Genomic DNA, 13,365 nt, shown 5'->3' with positions numbered 1-13,365 from the left:
TCAAAGATTCACTTGGTTCATTCTCGAGTGATATTGTAACAGTTTCATATTCTTTTGGCAAATACATGAGAATGTAAACAATAACATCACAGTCACTTACTTCCATTCCGGAGATGCGTAAATCACTAACTAAATTTAGCATATTGTCAATGTGACTTCTCATTGGCACGTCATTCTGTTTTCTTGCCATCGCTAAACGTTTACATGTCAAAATTTGATTCACAGTTCCATTATCCTTATATGTAGACTGCAGTTTCTTCCATATTTTACATGCAGTGTCTTCACTTTCAAGAGAAGCAAGAATATTGTCATTTAAAAGCACAAGTATTACAGCATAAACCTTTTTTGACTTCAAAACATCTGCGGCATTGTCCGCCTCTGCTTCCTCTTCCAAAAATATATCCAGTTCCTTGGCCGAAAACACAGCCTGCACTCTGCGACACCACACAGTAAAATTAGTTCCATCAAATGGCACAACACCGAACACTTCTTTTTCCTTAACATTACCATTACTAGAAGAAGCCATATTTCACTAGTGTAAATAATCTCGTGAATCATAAAATCCAGAACCCAACAGCTGAAATCGCTTGTGTCAAAAATCTCAAGAACCACGCTCTGCTGTTGAGAATATTAAATGATTATCATGTCGTGGATCAAAAACACATTTATCAGGGTTCGCGTTTACGCGCTATAGCGGGTTTTTAACGCAAATTCGCAGGAAAGGGACGCAACTTCCGCGAAAAATCGGGTCCCAGGGACCCAGAAAACCCAAAAGATAAGAACCAGAAAAAAAAGGGAGAAAATGCTAAAGATCTATTTAGTAAATGCTTTTAAGCTTCAAAATGACCAGGAAAATCAACAGAAAGGGACTAAAATGACCCTATCTGTTTATCAGCTATTCAAACACACCCCAATTGTGGACCAGTCAATGGAATTTCAGTGATAAGACTGGAGCTTACAGTGACCTCCTGGGCAGAGCTCAGGGAGCAAGTTCATAAATAGCCCATTGTACTGTATTCTAAGAATAAGCTCTCCCTCAACTTTTATGTTGAGGAAATTCCTAAAAACAGAAATGAAGACTAAAAAAAAGAAAGGTTTTCAATGCTATCTTCAGGATTAATACAAGACAATTGTACAGTAAAAATATTGCAATTTGGCATTCATGTAACCAGAATTACTTTTGAAAATCATTATTTTGCATCCCCAATAAAAAGAGGGGAGAAAAATTTTCCAATTCTGGCGAAAATTCTGGCGAGCATTTTCCAGATCGCGCTAAACACAAAGAGTTCTGAACTTTACATTTTTCTTGTTAAATTGCTTATGAATACTTGAATTTTATACAAAAGCACTTTAACCTTGTTCTTTTCCTAATAATTCATCTCTTTCTGATGGGTTATTTTTATTTGGACTTGCAAAAGTCGGGTATTAATCGATCGCGCCATTTTCAAAATGGAGCGATTTTAAAAATAGAACAAAAACCAAAACAGATATTTTGAACGAGTCAAAATAAAGTCAAATATACTGATTTAAGATTGCAGATGAGCAATTTTCACACTCATATGAGAAAATTTTTCGTTTTTGCGATCGCGATTTTTGCGTTGGGTTCATTCGCTTGCGATTTATTATTATTATTATGTAATTGCCAATGATAATTGGGAAGGGGGGGGGGGGGCTGTTCGCTTTTTTCACTAAGAAAAGTTTCCAGGAAAACAAAGGTTAAGGGAGTGCTTTTTGCTTGATCAATCAGAGGCACTTGTTTTATATTTTATGGTAAAACCCATTTTTAAAGTAAATTTTGAGTTAATCTCATTGTAACTGACCAAATAGTTTCTCACATAACTAAGTCTTGCAAGTGTCTTATTTGAAAATAATTTTACAATGATAAAATCACAAAAAATTAGGTCAAAAATAACCAATTTTTTTTATTTCACGCCTCCCCCCCCCCAAGTATAAATATTTTTATATTACTCATTTACACACTAAGATTTTCTTTTTAAAATTTAAGGGACTCATTTTTTCCACCAAAGGACCCAAATCTATTTCATTAATGGGTCCCTGGGACCCAGGTTACGGATAGTTGAGCGCGAACACTGTTTATTAATGTTGAAGAAACTATGTAATACCAAAATGTAATGACAAAATATGTAATACCAAAGAACCAAAGCAGAGTAAGCACATAGACTATTTATAGTTTTAGTCCAGGATTAGTAAGTTAACCAATCAATATGCACGTAATGTAAAGCAACCAAAAAAAAAAAAAAAAATATAGACAAAATAAAAGGATTAACTTAAGAAAATTTAGGACCTCAGAGAGAGCTTCAAGTAAGCTTTGACCAATAGCAAAACGTTATTGATCCAAGTTTGCTTTAACCAATTAAAGTGCGATTATAGATATTTCAACAAAAAAAGCATTAAAAATTTTAATTTAATTTTTGAAAAAAAAGGGGGGGAGGATTATTCTCAGCCCCTCCCCCAAAAGCACTATAAAATTAAAACCAATTAGATAATTAAATAATAATAAAAACAACATTAATAAATCATCAATCACTAGAAGCTGAATTATTAGCTTCACAGAAAAACTTTTCATCAAAAAAGCATATCTTTCGATAAAATCACATCTATCTTAAAAGTATGTGATAAAAACTAATTACTTGCACTCAGCAGAACAACGAGGAGGAACAGCTCTTTTCCTTCCACAAGGTACAATAATTTTACTTGATCCACAGTTGCAGGTAACTTTAGTAGTTTCTCGGCACGGATAACAAGGTCCTACAAAAAAAAAAAAAGCATTCTAAAAAGATAATTTTTTTGCTAATTTGTTTTTATTGAGTTTTCAAAGCTGAATTCACATATGATATAATAAGCTCTATTTATAATATGGAACATGTTAGACTTTAACCTGCATTAACTCTACTTCTGCAACAGTTACAGGGTTGCCACTCAACTCTGAAAAAAAAAAAAAATCCTGTCTTTTCCCTGTATAAATCTGCAGCATTACAAACAAACACATTTGAAAGAGAACATTGATAACCTGAAAAATTCATGACCGGGGAAGGACTAAATAAATAAAAATAATGGGATTAAAAACTCATTATACAGCAATCCCTCGATATATGGCTCATTCGGATACATCGCTCTTCTCTTGTCCCCCAAAATATTAAAACCTAAAAAAAAAAAAAAACTTGCTTTAAGCTTGAAACCATTCATGAAAACATAAGGTATTACTCAGAAATGGTCTTTATCTTCTTTGTTTTGTCAATGAACAAAATGAAGGTGCTCCTATTCTTCTGAATTCGCTGAAAAAGCAGCGGCAACTCCTGCCATCTAAATTTACATACATGCAGTATATATTTTAGTTTAAGATATAGTTTGGAAACTACTTGACGTTTTCTTTTGCACTGATACTAAGACCTTTACAATGAGTGAGAGACATCAGGCAAGTGTCATACTGGTCCAAGTAGAAGAGAACATACGCCCTCTCTGTCTACCTGTTAGTACAGAAAAGATTTGTGCTTGGTTCCACAGATCAGGATTTGCATCAAAGAAAGGAAGAATGTTCTGGACTGGCGAAAGAGTTTTCTCTAAACAATCTAGTTACTTTTACTCATCACATCCTTTCTACTGCAAATCGAAGGGATTAGAAAGTCTATGGGGAATAAAAGGGTTATTGGAATGCTCACTCTTATGCTATAGCTAATGATGATCATCTTTATTCGCCATTGCATATTGACGCTGAAAATTTACTTAAATTTAAATCTTGTATAAGTTTCAATACGTATGATAGTAAATTCGTGAACTAGATCGAAACCATTTGAATATCATGTCAAAGAGAGTGAATGCTAATTTACTTGTATGTGTTGGATGGATAACTATTTTTTATTACCTCGGTTACATCGCGCTTTCGGATAAATTGCGCTTTTTCTTTGTCCCCCCGAAAAGCATGATATAACGAGGGGTTACTGTAACTAAAATAATAGCATGGTGAAATTCACATTTTATATATTAAGAAGGAAAAAAAAAACTTTTCTTAAACATTCATTATTTGGACCTCAAAAAGTAAAACATGCATCAGTTAAGCAGAACAATGAATATTGATAACTAATTTCATGCTCTCGAAATTAAATTAGCATAAAAGTTATGATGCATGTTAAATAAAACGATTAGTAATTTTTGCTCTCATGATAAACATTTTAATAGCTATTTAAACAAAAAAAAAAACTTAGGTAAAAATATTATTTTATTATGATGATTATTATTTTTTTGAGATATATATATATATATATATATATATATATATATACATATATATATATATATATATGTTAAAATTCCCTGAACTTTTAGAAATTCTCAGAATTTGCCTGGTTTCAGTTTTGCCTGTGGCGTGGCAACCCTGAGTTAGTTCAAGAAACAATTCCTTTCGGTTCGATTCTTTGCACCTGTTATTATTTCTGTATATGTTTGGAAAATGCTTAGATACGGTAATCTTGAATGAATATTTTGAAAATCACATTAAACCAAACACATTTAAATGACTAACGCATTTTTTAAATTTTCAATTTGTCTGTTTTAAAAGTTTCTATCCCCCCGCCAATACTACAATTTCTTAAACAGTATTTCTTTTATTTACAGATGATACAAATGTACACATTTTTTACTGCAGTTAGTTCATTTTTGGTGATTACTTCTTAAATGACAGAAAAAATATTATGATTTATTAGGGTTCTTTTTGTATGTTTAGGATATTAGTAGAATAAAATAATCTGAAAAGAAGTGTGGAAATTTATGCAAAATTATAACTTTTAAAAACACGAAGCAATCAAATATAGAGCATTGATATTCAAAATGAAAAAAACAGTATGTTAAAAAAGTTAAGACCCTGGCTGCAGTGTGATATTGCAAAAACTTTTGTCAGAAACAAATCTGATTCTTGATTATTTTCCCTTTGTTCTGTTTTTCCGCAAAAATTCACTGCATTCAAAATAATTTTAATCTGATGCATTTAGAACTCAATAACATTAAGGAAAGTAATAATCAAAAAACAAATAATTTTAACGTGAAATTAATAAACATGACATAATGACATTTAGGCCATGACATGGCCTAAAGGGACTTTGATAAAACTAAGCACAATCATAAGCAGTTTAAAATTTTACCTGCATGACATACACTTGAACACTTATGATTACCACAATTTAATGTTCGACCACATACAACTTCACAAGGTGAGCAGTTGCCAATACAGCACTAGAAAAACAATATAAATAAATAAATAAATTATGTGAAAAAAAACATTTTCAAATGCAAATAAATCAATAAAACGATGAGTTGCTGCCTTTAAGTAAAATATAACAGGTATCTGAGGCTCTCAAATAAAGATTTATTAGGTACACTCAAAATTTCTATTCATTTCGAGGCATTCAAATTTAGATGAGTCAAGGTTGTATGTAATTCCATAATGAATGAAATGGCTGGCTAATATAAAGCACAAGAATGAGTCCACATCCTACTGTAAAATTACAAAAGAGTTAATACCGAAATTAACAATTCATAAGGAAGCCTCAATTCAACAGAAAGAAAAATGATTAAAAAAAAAAAAAAGCTACATTACGAAAATTTGACTTCTTCCAAAAGTGTAACTTTGCTGTTACATGCCTTTTACAGTAAAAACAACATGTGAATTCTCACCTCCGTAGTATGTCACACACCTTGTATGACAGTTTATGTTGCTTAATAGCTTGGTTCATTAACAGTATATACTTATTTATTATTCCTTTTACAAGTGTCTCAAATACTAATTGTTTAAGTACATTTAATTTTTTAATAGTGTGTTTTAGTTTGTTTCCGAAGGACAAGGAGTCATGTCACACAATAAATTCTTACCTCCGTTACCTATTCACAAAATGAGAGTCCTCATTAACACTTGGCAGTATTGACATCAAATTTTATTTTCCATGATACAAGGGAGCCCCCTTCTTTGTTTTCAGCCATAGTTGAAGTTGTGAGATTTTTATCGAAAAACAAGATAGATTTTGCTTTAAAAACTTAGTGTGGTTAATCAGACTTCTCACCTCCGTGAATTTGAATTTCAGGGACGTAAATTAATGTAAAAAAAGAAGTGAACATGTTCTCATATGCTTAACATGTACAGATTTTAACAATGAAGAAAAAAAAAAATCCATGAAAAATGCATCCTATTAGGCCTATATTAATGGAAAAATCCTCACCTCCGTGAATCTCACCTCCATGACAGATCCTATCAATGTCATTATTTCTGAGGTGAAAATAAATGATAGAAAAGAAATACATCAATAATAGGCATTCTACGAAAATTATAAGTTGCCAGTATATCCTCAAATTTACTAACTACTATTTTTTAACATACATTTGAAACCACTAATTAAGCCGTGCTTTAATTAAGAGAGCTTAATATTATATTCCTACTAATCATTAAAATATGATTGTTTGCACAACTAACAAAATTACTCGTTTGATATTAAATTGGCCTCGATTTTTAAATATTAAAATTTTTTTTCTTGATTTTTTCTTCCCGTGAACAAGGCATTATTTTATTTTTTTTATTTATGAGTTAAGTAATAGGATCTTAGCTGGGCCATTGTTTATGGTTACTTTTAGTAGGTAACACTTTCATGTAAGAATGAAAAAAAAAAAAGAAAACAAAAGGTTTCAAAATTGAAAAATATTTGCATTTAAAATTTTTTTGGAGAATGATCCATTTATGTATCACCTTTTCAAATAGTTACTTCTGATTGGCTATCATTGCTTTGTTAAGCACAGGAAGCTGCGAATCTAGCTGTCATAGGCGGTTTTAATGTACAAAAATGCTTCAATAATGTATTAAACACATTTTAAGTTTAACAAGCCTCAACCCAAGCATTAAAATGAAAAAAAAAAAAAAAACGAATGACTAGATTTATGGTGACGGTGGAGATAAGCAGAAACTAGTTCTAAAGTCATAGTAGTAGTTTTACTACGATGACTAAAAATTAGTTCTATAATGGTAGTAGCTCTTAAACATGCAACAAAAGTTACTAAGAGATACAAATCCTTTTATATCATTTAAACTGTGCAACAGTCACAACTGATTGAATTGCATTTGATAAGATAGTAACCACTTTAAAAAAAGAAGACAAAAGCTCATGACGATGAAAGCCAAACCTTAATAGGTCTAGACAACCTTGCCGTGAAGAATGGAAAATTAATTATGCCGATTATTTAAAAAAAAAATTTTTTTTTGTCTTACAATTTCACGACTTGCATACCAAAAATATGTACAGAAGAGTCTCAGATCCACGGTGTTAGGGACCAAAAGACTTTGTCGATTATAGAAATTTGTGCGAAATAATTTGCATATGCTTTTTAGTTTGCATATTGTTTTAATGTTTTCTTCATTACATAATTTTAAATCTTTAGTTTTAAAAAGGGAAAAAAGTAAACTCCAAACAGTTTTGTTAATGCAAAAATATGCCTGATTTGGAGAGTTAGAGTCAGTTACACATAGCATTAAGAGTTTACATGAAAAAAATTGCTTTATTTAAATAAAGATAGCAAACTATTAAAAACATTTAAAAAATGCTGTAAAATCACTTAAACAATCAATGTAAATAAGACATATGTTCCTTATACAAATCCACAGTTTACGTCGGATCTTGACCAAATTTGGCAGGGAGGTACTTGAACACTCGAGAAGGAACGTAGGGGGGGGGGGGGGGGTGAACGCCAAAAAAGTACCAAAACGTTAAAATTTTAATTTTAGGGCTCGAAAATGGCATTAAATGGCTCTGTTTACTCAAAATAATTCTCCGACCAGTTCGATTTTAGCACCATTCGAAAGCTTGCTAAAAATACTTCTAGGGCACATTTACTTCCTTTGAATTTCAAAAAAAAAAAAAAAACAAAAAAAAAAAAAAAACACCAAAGCTGTAAAACCACCAGAAGAGCAGTTAGAGGCATTTTTAAGCCTAATGGAATAGCATTTTTATATTGGAAAAATCGTTTGCACGATCTCATTTTAAATTAGCCTAAATAAAACTATTCAGAAGGTAGCCACTTTTTTTTCTCAACTGTGACTGATTTTAATTTTGTGTTTTGTTTTGAGGCAAAGTTTTCCCTTTTTGATTATTATTTGGCCATTTATCTTCTTTTTGTACTGCCAGTAGAAGATAATCAAGGATTTTAGTTACATTAATGGAGGGTTAAGTTTAATTTATTTGGGAACTTTTGATTAGCCTTTTTCTTTCTTTAAGAATGATTGTTTTGATGGGAAATTATATAGTTTTTTCCCCTCTAATTGAAGCCTGATTATTGAACATGCATCACTTGACATAACTTTTATTTTTGAGGTAGACCTTGCAAAGCCGGGCAACGCAGCTAGTGAAACATTATAATAAAATATATATATAAAAATAAATCCTTATATATTATTTCTGTAGCCTGTTTTTGGTTTCTACGCGAGATTTTCCTCAATTCTTGATCGATTTCTTTGATTTACACCTTATTTTAAAGCTTATCGTGCAGGCTACTGACGAAAAATAGACCCACGGTCTAAAAATTGTCTTTTCGGGCAAAAAAACCTGTTTTAAAGAACCAGAATGAGGGTTTCGGTTAAATTTATAACTTTAACTTGCACTGTTACCGACAGAGCTGAATAGCTTGATCGGCAGAGCGTTCGACTGGTAGCCAGGAGAATGCGTGTTCGGGCCCGCGTCCGGGCAATCTGCATCAAAAAAAAAAAAAAAAGAAAAATGAGAAAAATATCGCGCAGTACATGAACAATGAAGAACAAATATGAGGGAATACATGAGGTAGAAACGCTCCTAGCTGTTATGAAAACTTGATGCAACACGGAGCTAAATTGATACTCAATTGCAAGGTTTTTTTTTTTTAAGCTTTGGCTTCAGCATGAAAATTAAAGCATAATGTAAGCGAAAATATAAATATCAGGTTTAAGATTTCAGACTACATTGGAATTGTTTTTTGTTTAGTAAAATATAATAAATCGTATGTTGAAATATAGATTCTTCTAATGAGTTTTTGACTCTTTGTACAAATAAAAATACTACCTCAATTTAAAGGGTAATATATATATTTTTCTTCTTTTTGGAAAAAAAAAAAAACGATTAGTGTATCACATTTTTACTACATTACAAAAGCTACGCTTAAAAAAGAACTTAGTTCGAATTATTTTGTATTTTAACCGTGCTGTTAAATGATGAACACATGCTGACATCTAAGTCATAACGGTTCAAACAGCCTGCGATAACAAATTGTAAAAAAAATTTTAAATATAAATACTTCTCGGCAAGAAAAAAAATTAAAAATTACCTGTGGTTTTTTTTTTTTTTTTCTCGTAGAGCGTTCGGCTATAAACTGTCTGAACTTCGGGCCAGTTCGAGCTGTCCGACATAATAGCAGATTTACAGAAATATTACGCATTACATGTACTCATAACATACAACAGATAACACACGTAATAAAATAAATGCAGTGGGAAGGCTATTTGGTGTTTCGACTCCTTTATACAGACTACAGTTATCATTCAGATAAGTTGACTGCTAATCGAAGGGTGTTCTTCCCTTTCTTTTAAGCTTTGACTCCGTCCAGACCACTGAGCATAATGTAAGCATAAAAAAAGTATTAGATATACCTTAAGGGAATCCTTTTTGGGCAGAAAAACATTTTCATTGTATGCTGAATTTTAGATTTTTCTAATAGCAGTGTTCGAACTTTTGTACAAATAAAAAAATACTACGCCAAATTAAAACTACGAGTTTTAACCAGTAAATCTTTAATTATTTATTCGAATACGATATAAAACATTAAAATTATTCTCAACTTCATTAGTAAGAAATCATTTTTTACTCCTCTGCTTTCGGCTGAAAAAAAAAAAAAAACATTTTGTCTACGTTCGAAAAATTACACTTAAAAAACGGACTCAGTTCAACTGGTTTTGGTTTTCAATTTGTGTTCGATTAAAAGAAAAACAAGTGCAGGCTTTTAAGCCGTACAGGTTAAAGAAGCCTGCTATGGGAAATTGTTGAATATTCAAAAATAAAAACACTTATTTTTTCAACCGAATTTATTACTACTCTAGAATGTTTGTTTCAATCGCTACGTGAGATCTTCCTCATTCTTTAATCAAATTCCATGTTTTACGAATAATTTTATATCGTATCATGCTGGCTAATGACAAAACATAGACGCATGATCTTATTATATTTTTTTCCCCGAAAAACTTTTTTACTGTGTTTTATTACGCATTCCTTCAATGAATAGCATTCGAAAAGGAAGGCACAGTTCCTAGGTTTGTTGGAGCGTGGTACTGTTAATCAGAATGGCGCCAGTTCAAATCCGTGCCACTAAAGATCTCTTTAATATTTCTTTTTTTTTTTCCGTCAGATGCTCACATGGGCAGGACTGTATTTGCCACAACCTGTTTTTTCACATGCAAAATTACTGATTTTTCACGTGTCACTCAGCCACACTTTTAATGATATTTATATTTGCATTGAAAATACGTACAACCAAAAGGGGAGCGATGATCAAATTATCACAACGTTGTATTTAACGAGGTTTTATTACTGATGTCTTCAAATTACATGCCTTCTCTAGTGCGCTTACTTTTTTCCGTTTACTTTTTTCGGTTTTTCTTCATAATATTCTTTCTTTGAAGAAACGATTCGAAGTACAGTGCGGAGTTCCGCACGGGTCGACTAGTATATTAATTAATACGTGAAGAAAAATAAATGAGTGAATAAAATAGTGAATGAGTATGAAAATAAGTGAAAGAAAGAATGAATGAATTATTAACTGAAGGAATATAAATAAATTAGTTAATAAATGAATACGTAAGTGATTTAGTAAATGATAGAATGAGGAAAAGAAATGAACTATTTCACTTTGCCCTGTATGTACTTGACTAATTGTGAAAAATATTAAAAATACAAGTAAGCAAAATATTAACTGGGCAATTCCACGGGTAACTGACTGTCAGGATCTCAAATTTTTAAAAAGTATTAATTGAAATACAATAGAATATTTTTAAAAGATAAAAATGGCCAAGTAAAAAGCAATGTTTTACAATTAAAAAAATAATAGAAAATAACTTGTAGTAAGTTTAACCCTTCAAGCGGCCGTGACGTAAAATTCCTTCACCCAGCGATGTATCGAAGAGCGACCGTGTCGAAAAATTTCGCCATGAATATTCTTCCATAGAATTTTACGCCGCAGCGGTTCTCAAAGCAGAATATTCAAGGCCAAATTTTTCGACACGGCCGCTCTTCAATACATCGCTGGGTGAAGGAATTTTACGTCACGGCCGCTTGAAGGGTTAAAAAGAAACTTTTTTTATTTTTTACAATGCCTAGTGAAATATTGAAAAATGTATTTAAAGAAGCAAACTTCTAGAAAATAACCTTATTTTCCCATTGAAAACTCTTCACTTAATGTTAAATTGAAAATTAGACTTCATTATCGGCTTGGTTAACAGAAACCTCGGTTAATCGAGGTTCTACTGTAAATACATTGCAGCCATATTAAAGTTAAACAGAATGTCAGTCAGTTACTGTATCAAGTGTGTCAGTCAGTTACCGAGGAATTTTCAGTGTTCCGGTTGTAAACTTTCAATTCTACTCATTCAGCATTTAAATACTACTGATGTAGGCAGAGAATATGAATTTTGGAATATTTCCATCAATAACTTTCATGCTGAGGGGAAAAAAGTTGATTTTTTATGGTAACTGACTGACTAGGGCTGGACGATATCTGGATTTGCATATCGCGATATATCAGAAAGCAAACATCATGATATATCGATATATCGGTATTATCAGCTGTATACATATAGAGGGGGACTTATCATGGCATCCCTTCTCCACACCTTTATGAAATACATATCAAAATCAGGCTCTCATTTTTTACAGGATCATACTAATTACTTTTTTCAATTCGAAACGAGTTTTGAAGAATTTCCCAACCTTTATAGGTGCAGTACAAGAGCGTGACAACACACACCTTGGGATCATTTGCATCAAAGATTTTGGCATTATATAGACAATTTCTAAAATTTTTGAAAATACTCAGGGTGAAGGAAAAGGAGGGTGGGACTGTGTCTTTGATCTTTCAGTTTCGCCGCTTAGTGGCTAAAGGAGGGGGGAAACGGCCGTGTCTGACGTCATCCTGGAAGCACTGACTTGCGTATTTCCATAGCTCAATACTGGTTTGCATCTTCAATTTTAATTTTTCTGCTCACACTGTTTATCGCACGGGCTCCCTTGCCCGTGCCCTGGGCATGACATTTCCAAGAAACAGGAGAATTTTTTATACTTCATTTAAATTATTTTTCAAAAACTATCCTAGTGTTTTGAAATAAATTCTTTAATTCTTAGTATTCCCTCCTATATTGTTTTCCCTTTTTCGTTCGGTGAGGGGGGGGGGGGTGTAGTTTATAATGAATTTAAAACACAGAAGCAAAAATAAAATAACTAATGACGAAAATTAAGAGCAGTTGCAACATAGGTTTTGGTATAATTGGAAAAAAAAGGGGTCAGACAGTGATAGGGGCGGACGGGCCCGCCGGCCGATGCGCCCTCAGTGTACCTTGGTTATTATTATTTTCTTTTTTGCACCCTCAAATTTGTGTGACTTCGTTTTTCTTTTTTTCATTCATTCTTTTTTTTTATTTTTTTGCACCCCTTCGATCCTCAACCTCTTTTTTTTTTCCTTGCTTCCTCAAACCTAAGCTCAGTTTTTCTTTCATCCCTTGAACCTGTGTACCTTCGGTTTATTTATTTTATTTTACTTAATTTTTTACGGACTAAAACCTGTGCGCTTTAGGGGTGTTCCCCCCCCCTTAAACCTGCGGACTTTCGAGGGTTTTTTTTTTTTTTTCTTTTTTTTGAAACCTTTGGGAGTCAAGGTTGGTTCTATCTTGGGGAATCCTGTTCGCCCCTGAATAGTTATGGATTTCAGAGTGGTTTTTTAAAAATTACCTTTGAATTCGAAATGTTATGCACTTTTTTGTTATTTCATAATCAATGATGTTTATTGAATGAAATTATTTACGAATGTAAATTAATTGGAGATTAATAAAAAGTATGCATATATTTGATGACTTGTGCATCTTTTCATTTCAATCCGGAGTGTGCTGTTTGAATATCTCTTTGAAATATAGTATGAGTTCTCAAAAATGTTTCATAGGATAATAAATCTCTTAATACAGCAGTTAAATATTGGAACAATGAGTGGTTTAAATGTCAAAGAATCAATATTTTTCCATTTTTAGTTGTTTTATCTATTTTGCAAATTTAAATATTTCATGGATTAATTTCTAGCAACATCTTAAAC

General features: G+C 32.0%; 1 protein-coding gene across 2 annotated transcripts in view; it reads right to left on the bottom strand.

The window, feature by feature from the left end:
* Window positions 1-13,365, bottom strand: part of LOC129218643 (NF-X1-type zinc finger protein NFXL1-like) — a 168,312-nt gene that overhangs the window by 34,661 nt on the left and 120,286 nt on the right. For both annotated transcript variants that reach the window (XM_054852960.1, XM_054852958.1), the window contains exons 10-11: window positions 5,157-5,247; window positions 2,652-2,769 (exon numbers count right to left, since the gene is read on the bottom strand). In XM_054852960.1, coding sequence (XP_054708935.1) covers window positions 2,652-2,769; window positions 5,157-5,247 — 209 coding nt within the window. The remainder of the gene's footprint in view (window positions 1-2,651; window positions 2,770-5,156; window positions 5,248-13,365) is intronic.

This window comes from Uloborus diversus, chromosome 3 (assembly GCF_026930045.1).
Source record: "Uloborus diversus isolate 005 chromosome 3, Udiv.v.3.1, whole genome shotgun sequence".
Taxonomy (NCBI): Eukaryota; Metazoa; Arthropoda; class Arachnida; order Araneae; family Uloboridae; genus Uloborus; species Uloborus diversus.
This window is presented reverse-complemented; position numbering and strand designations above follow the sequence as displayed.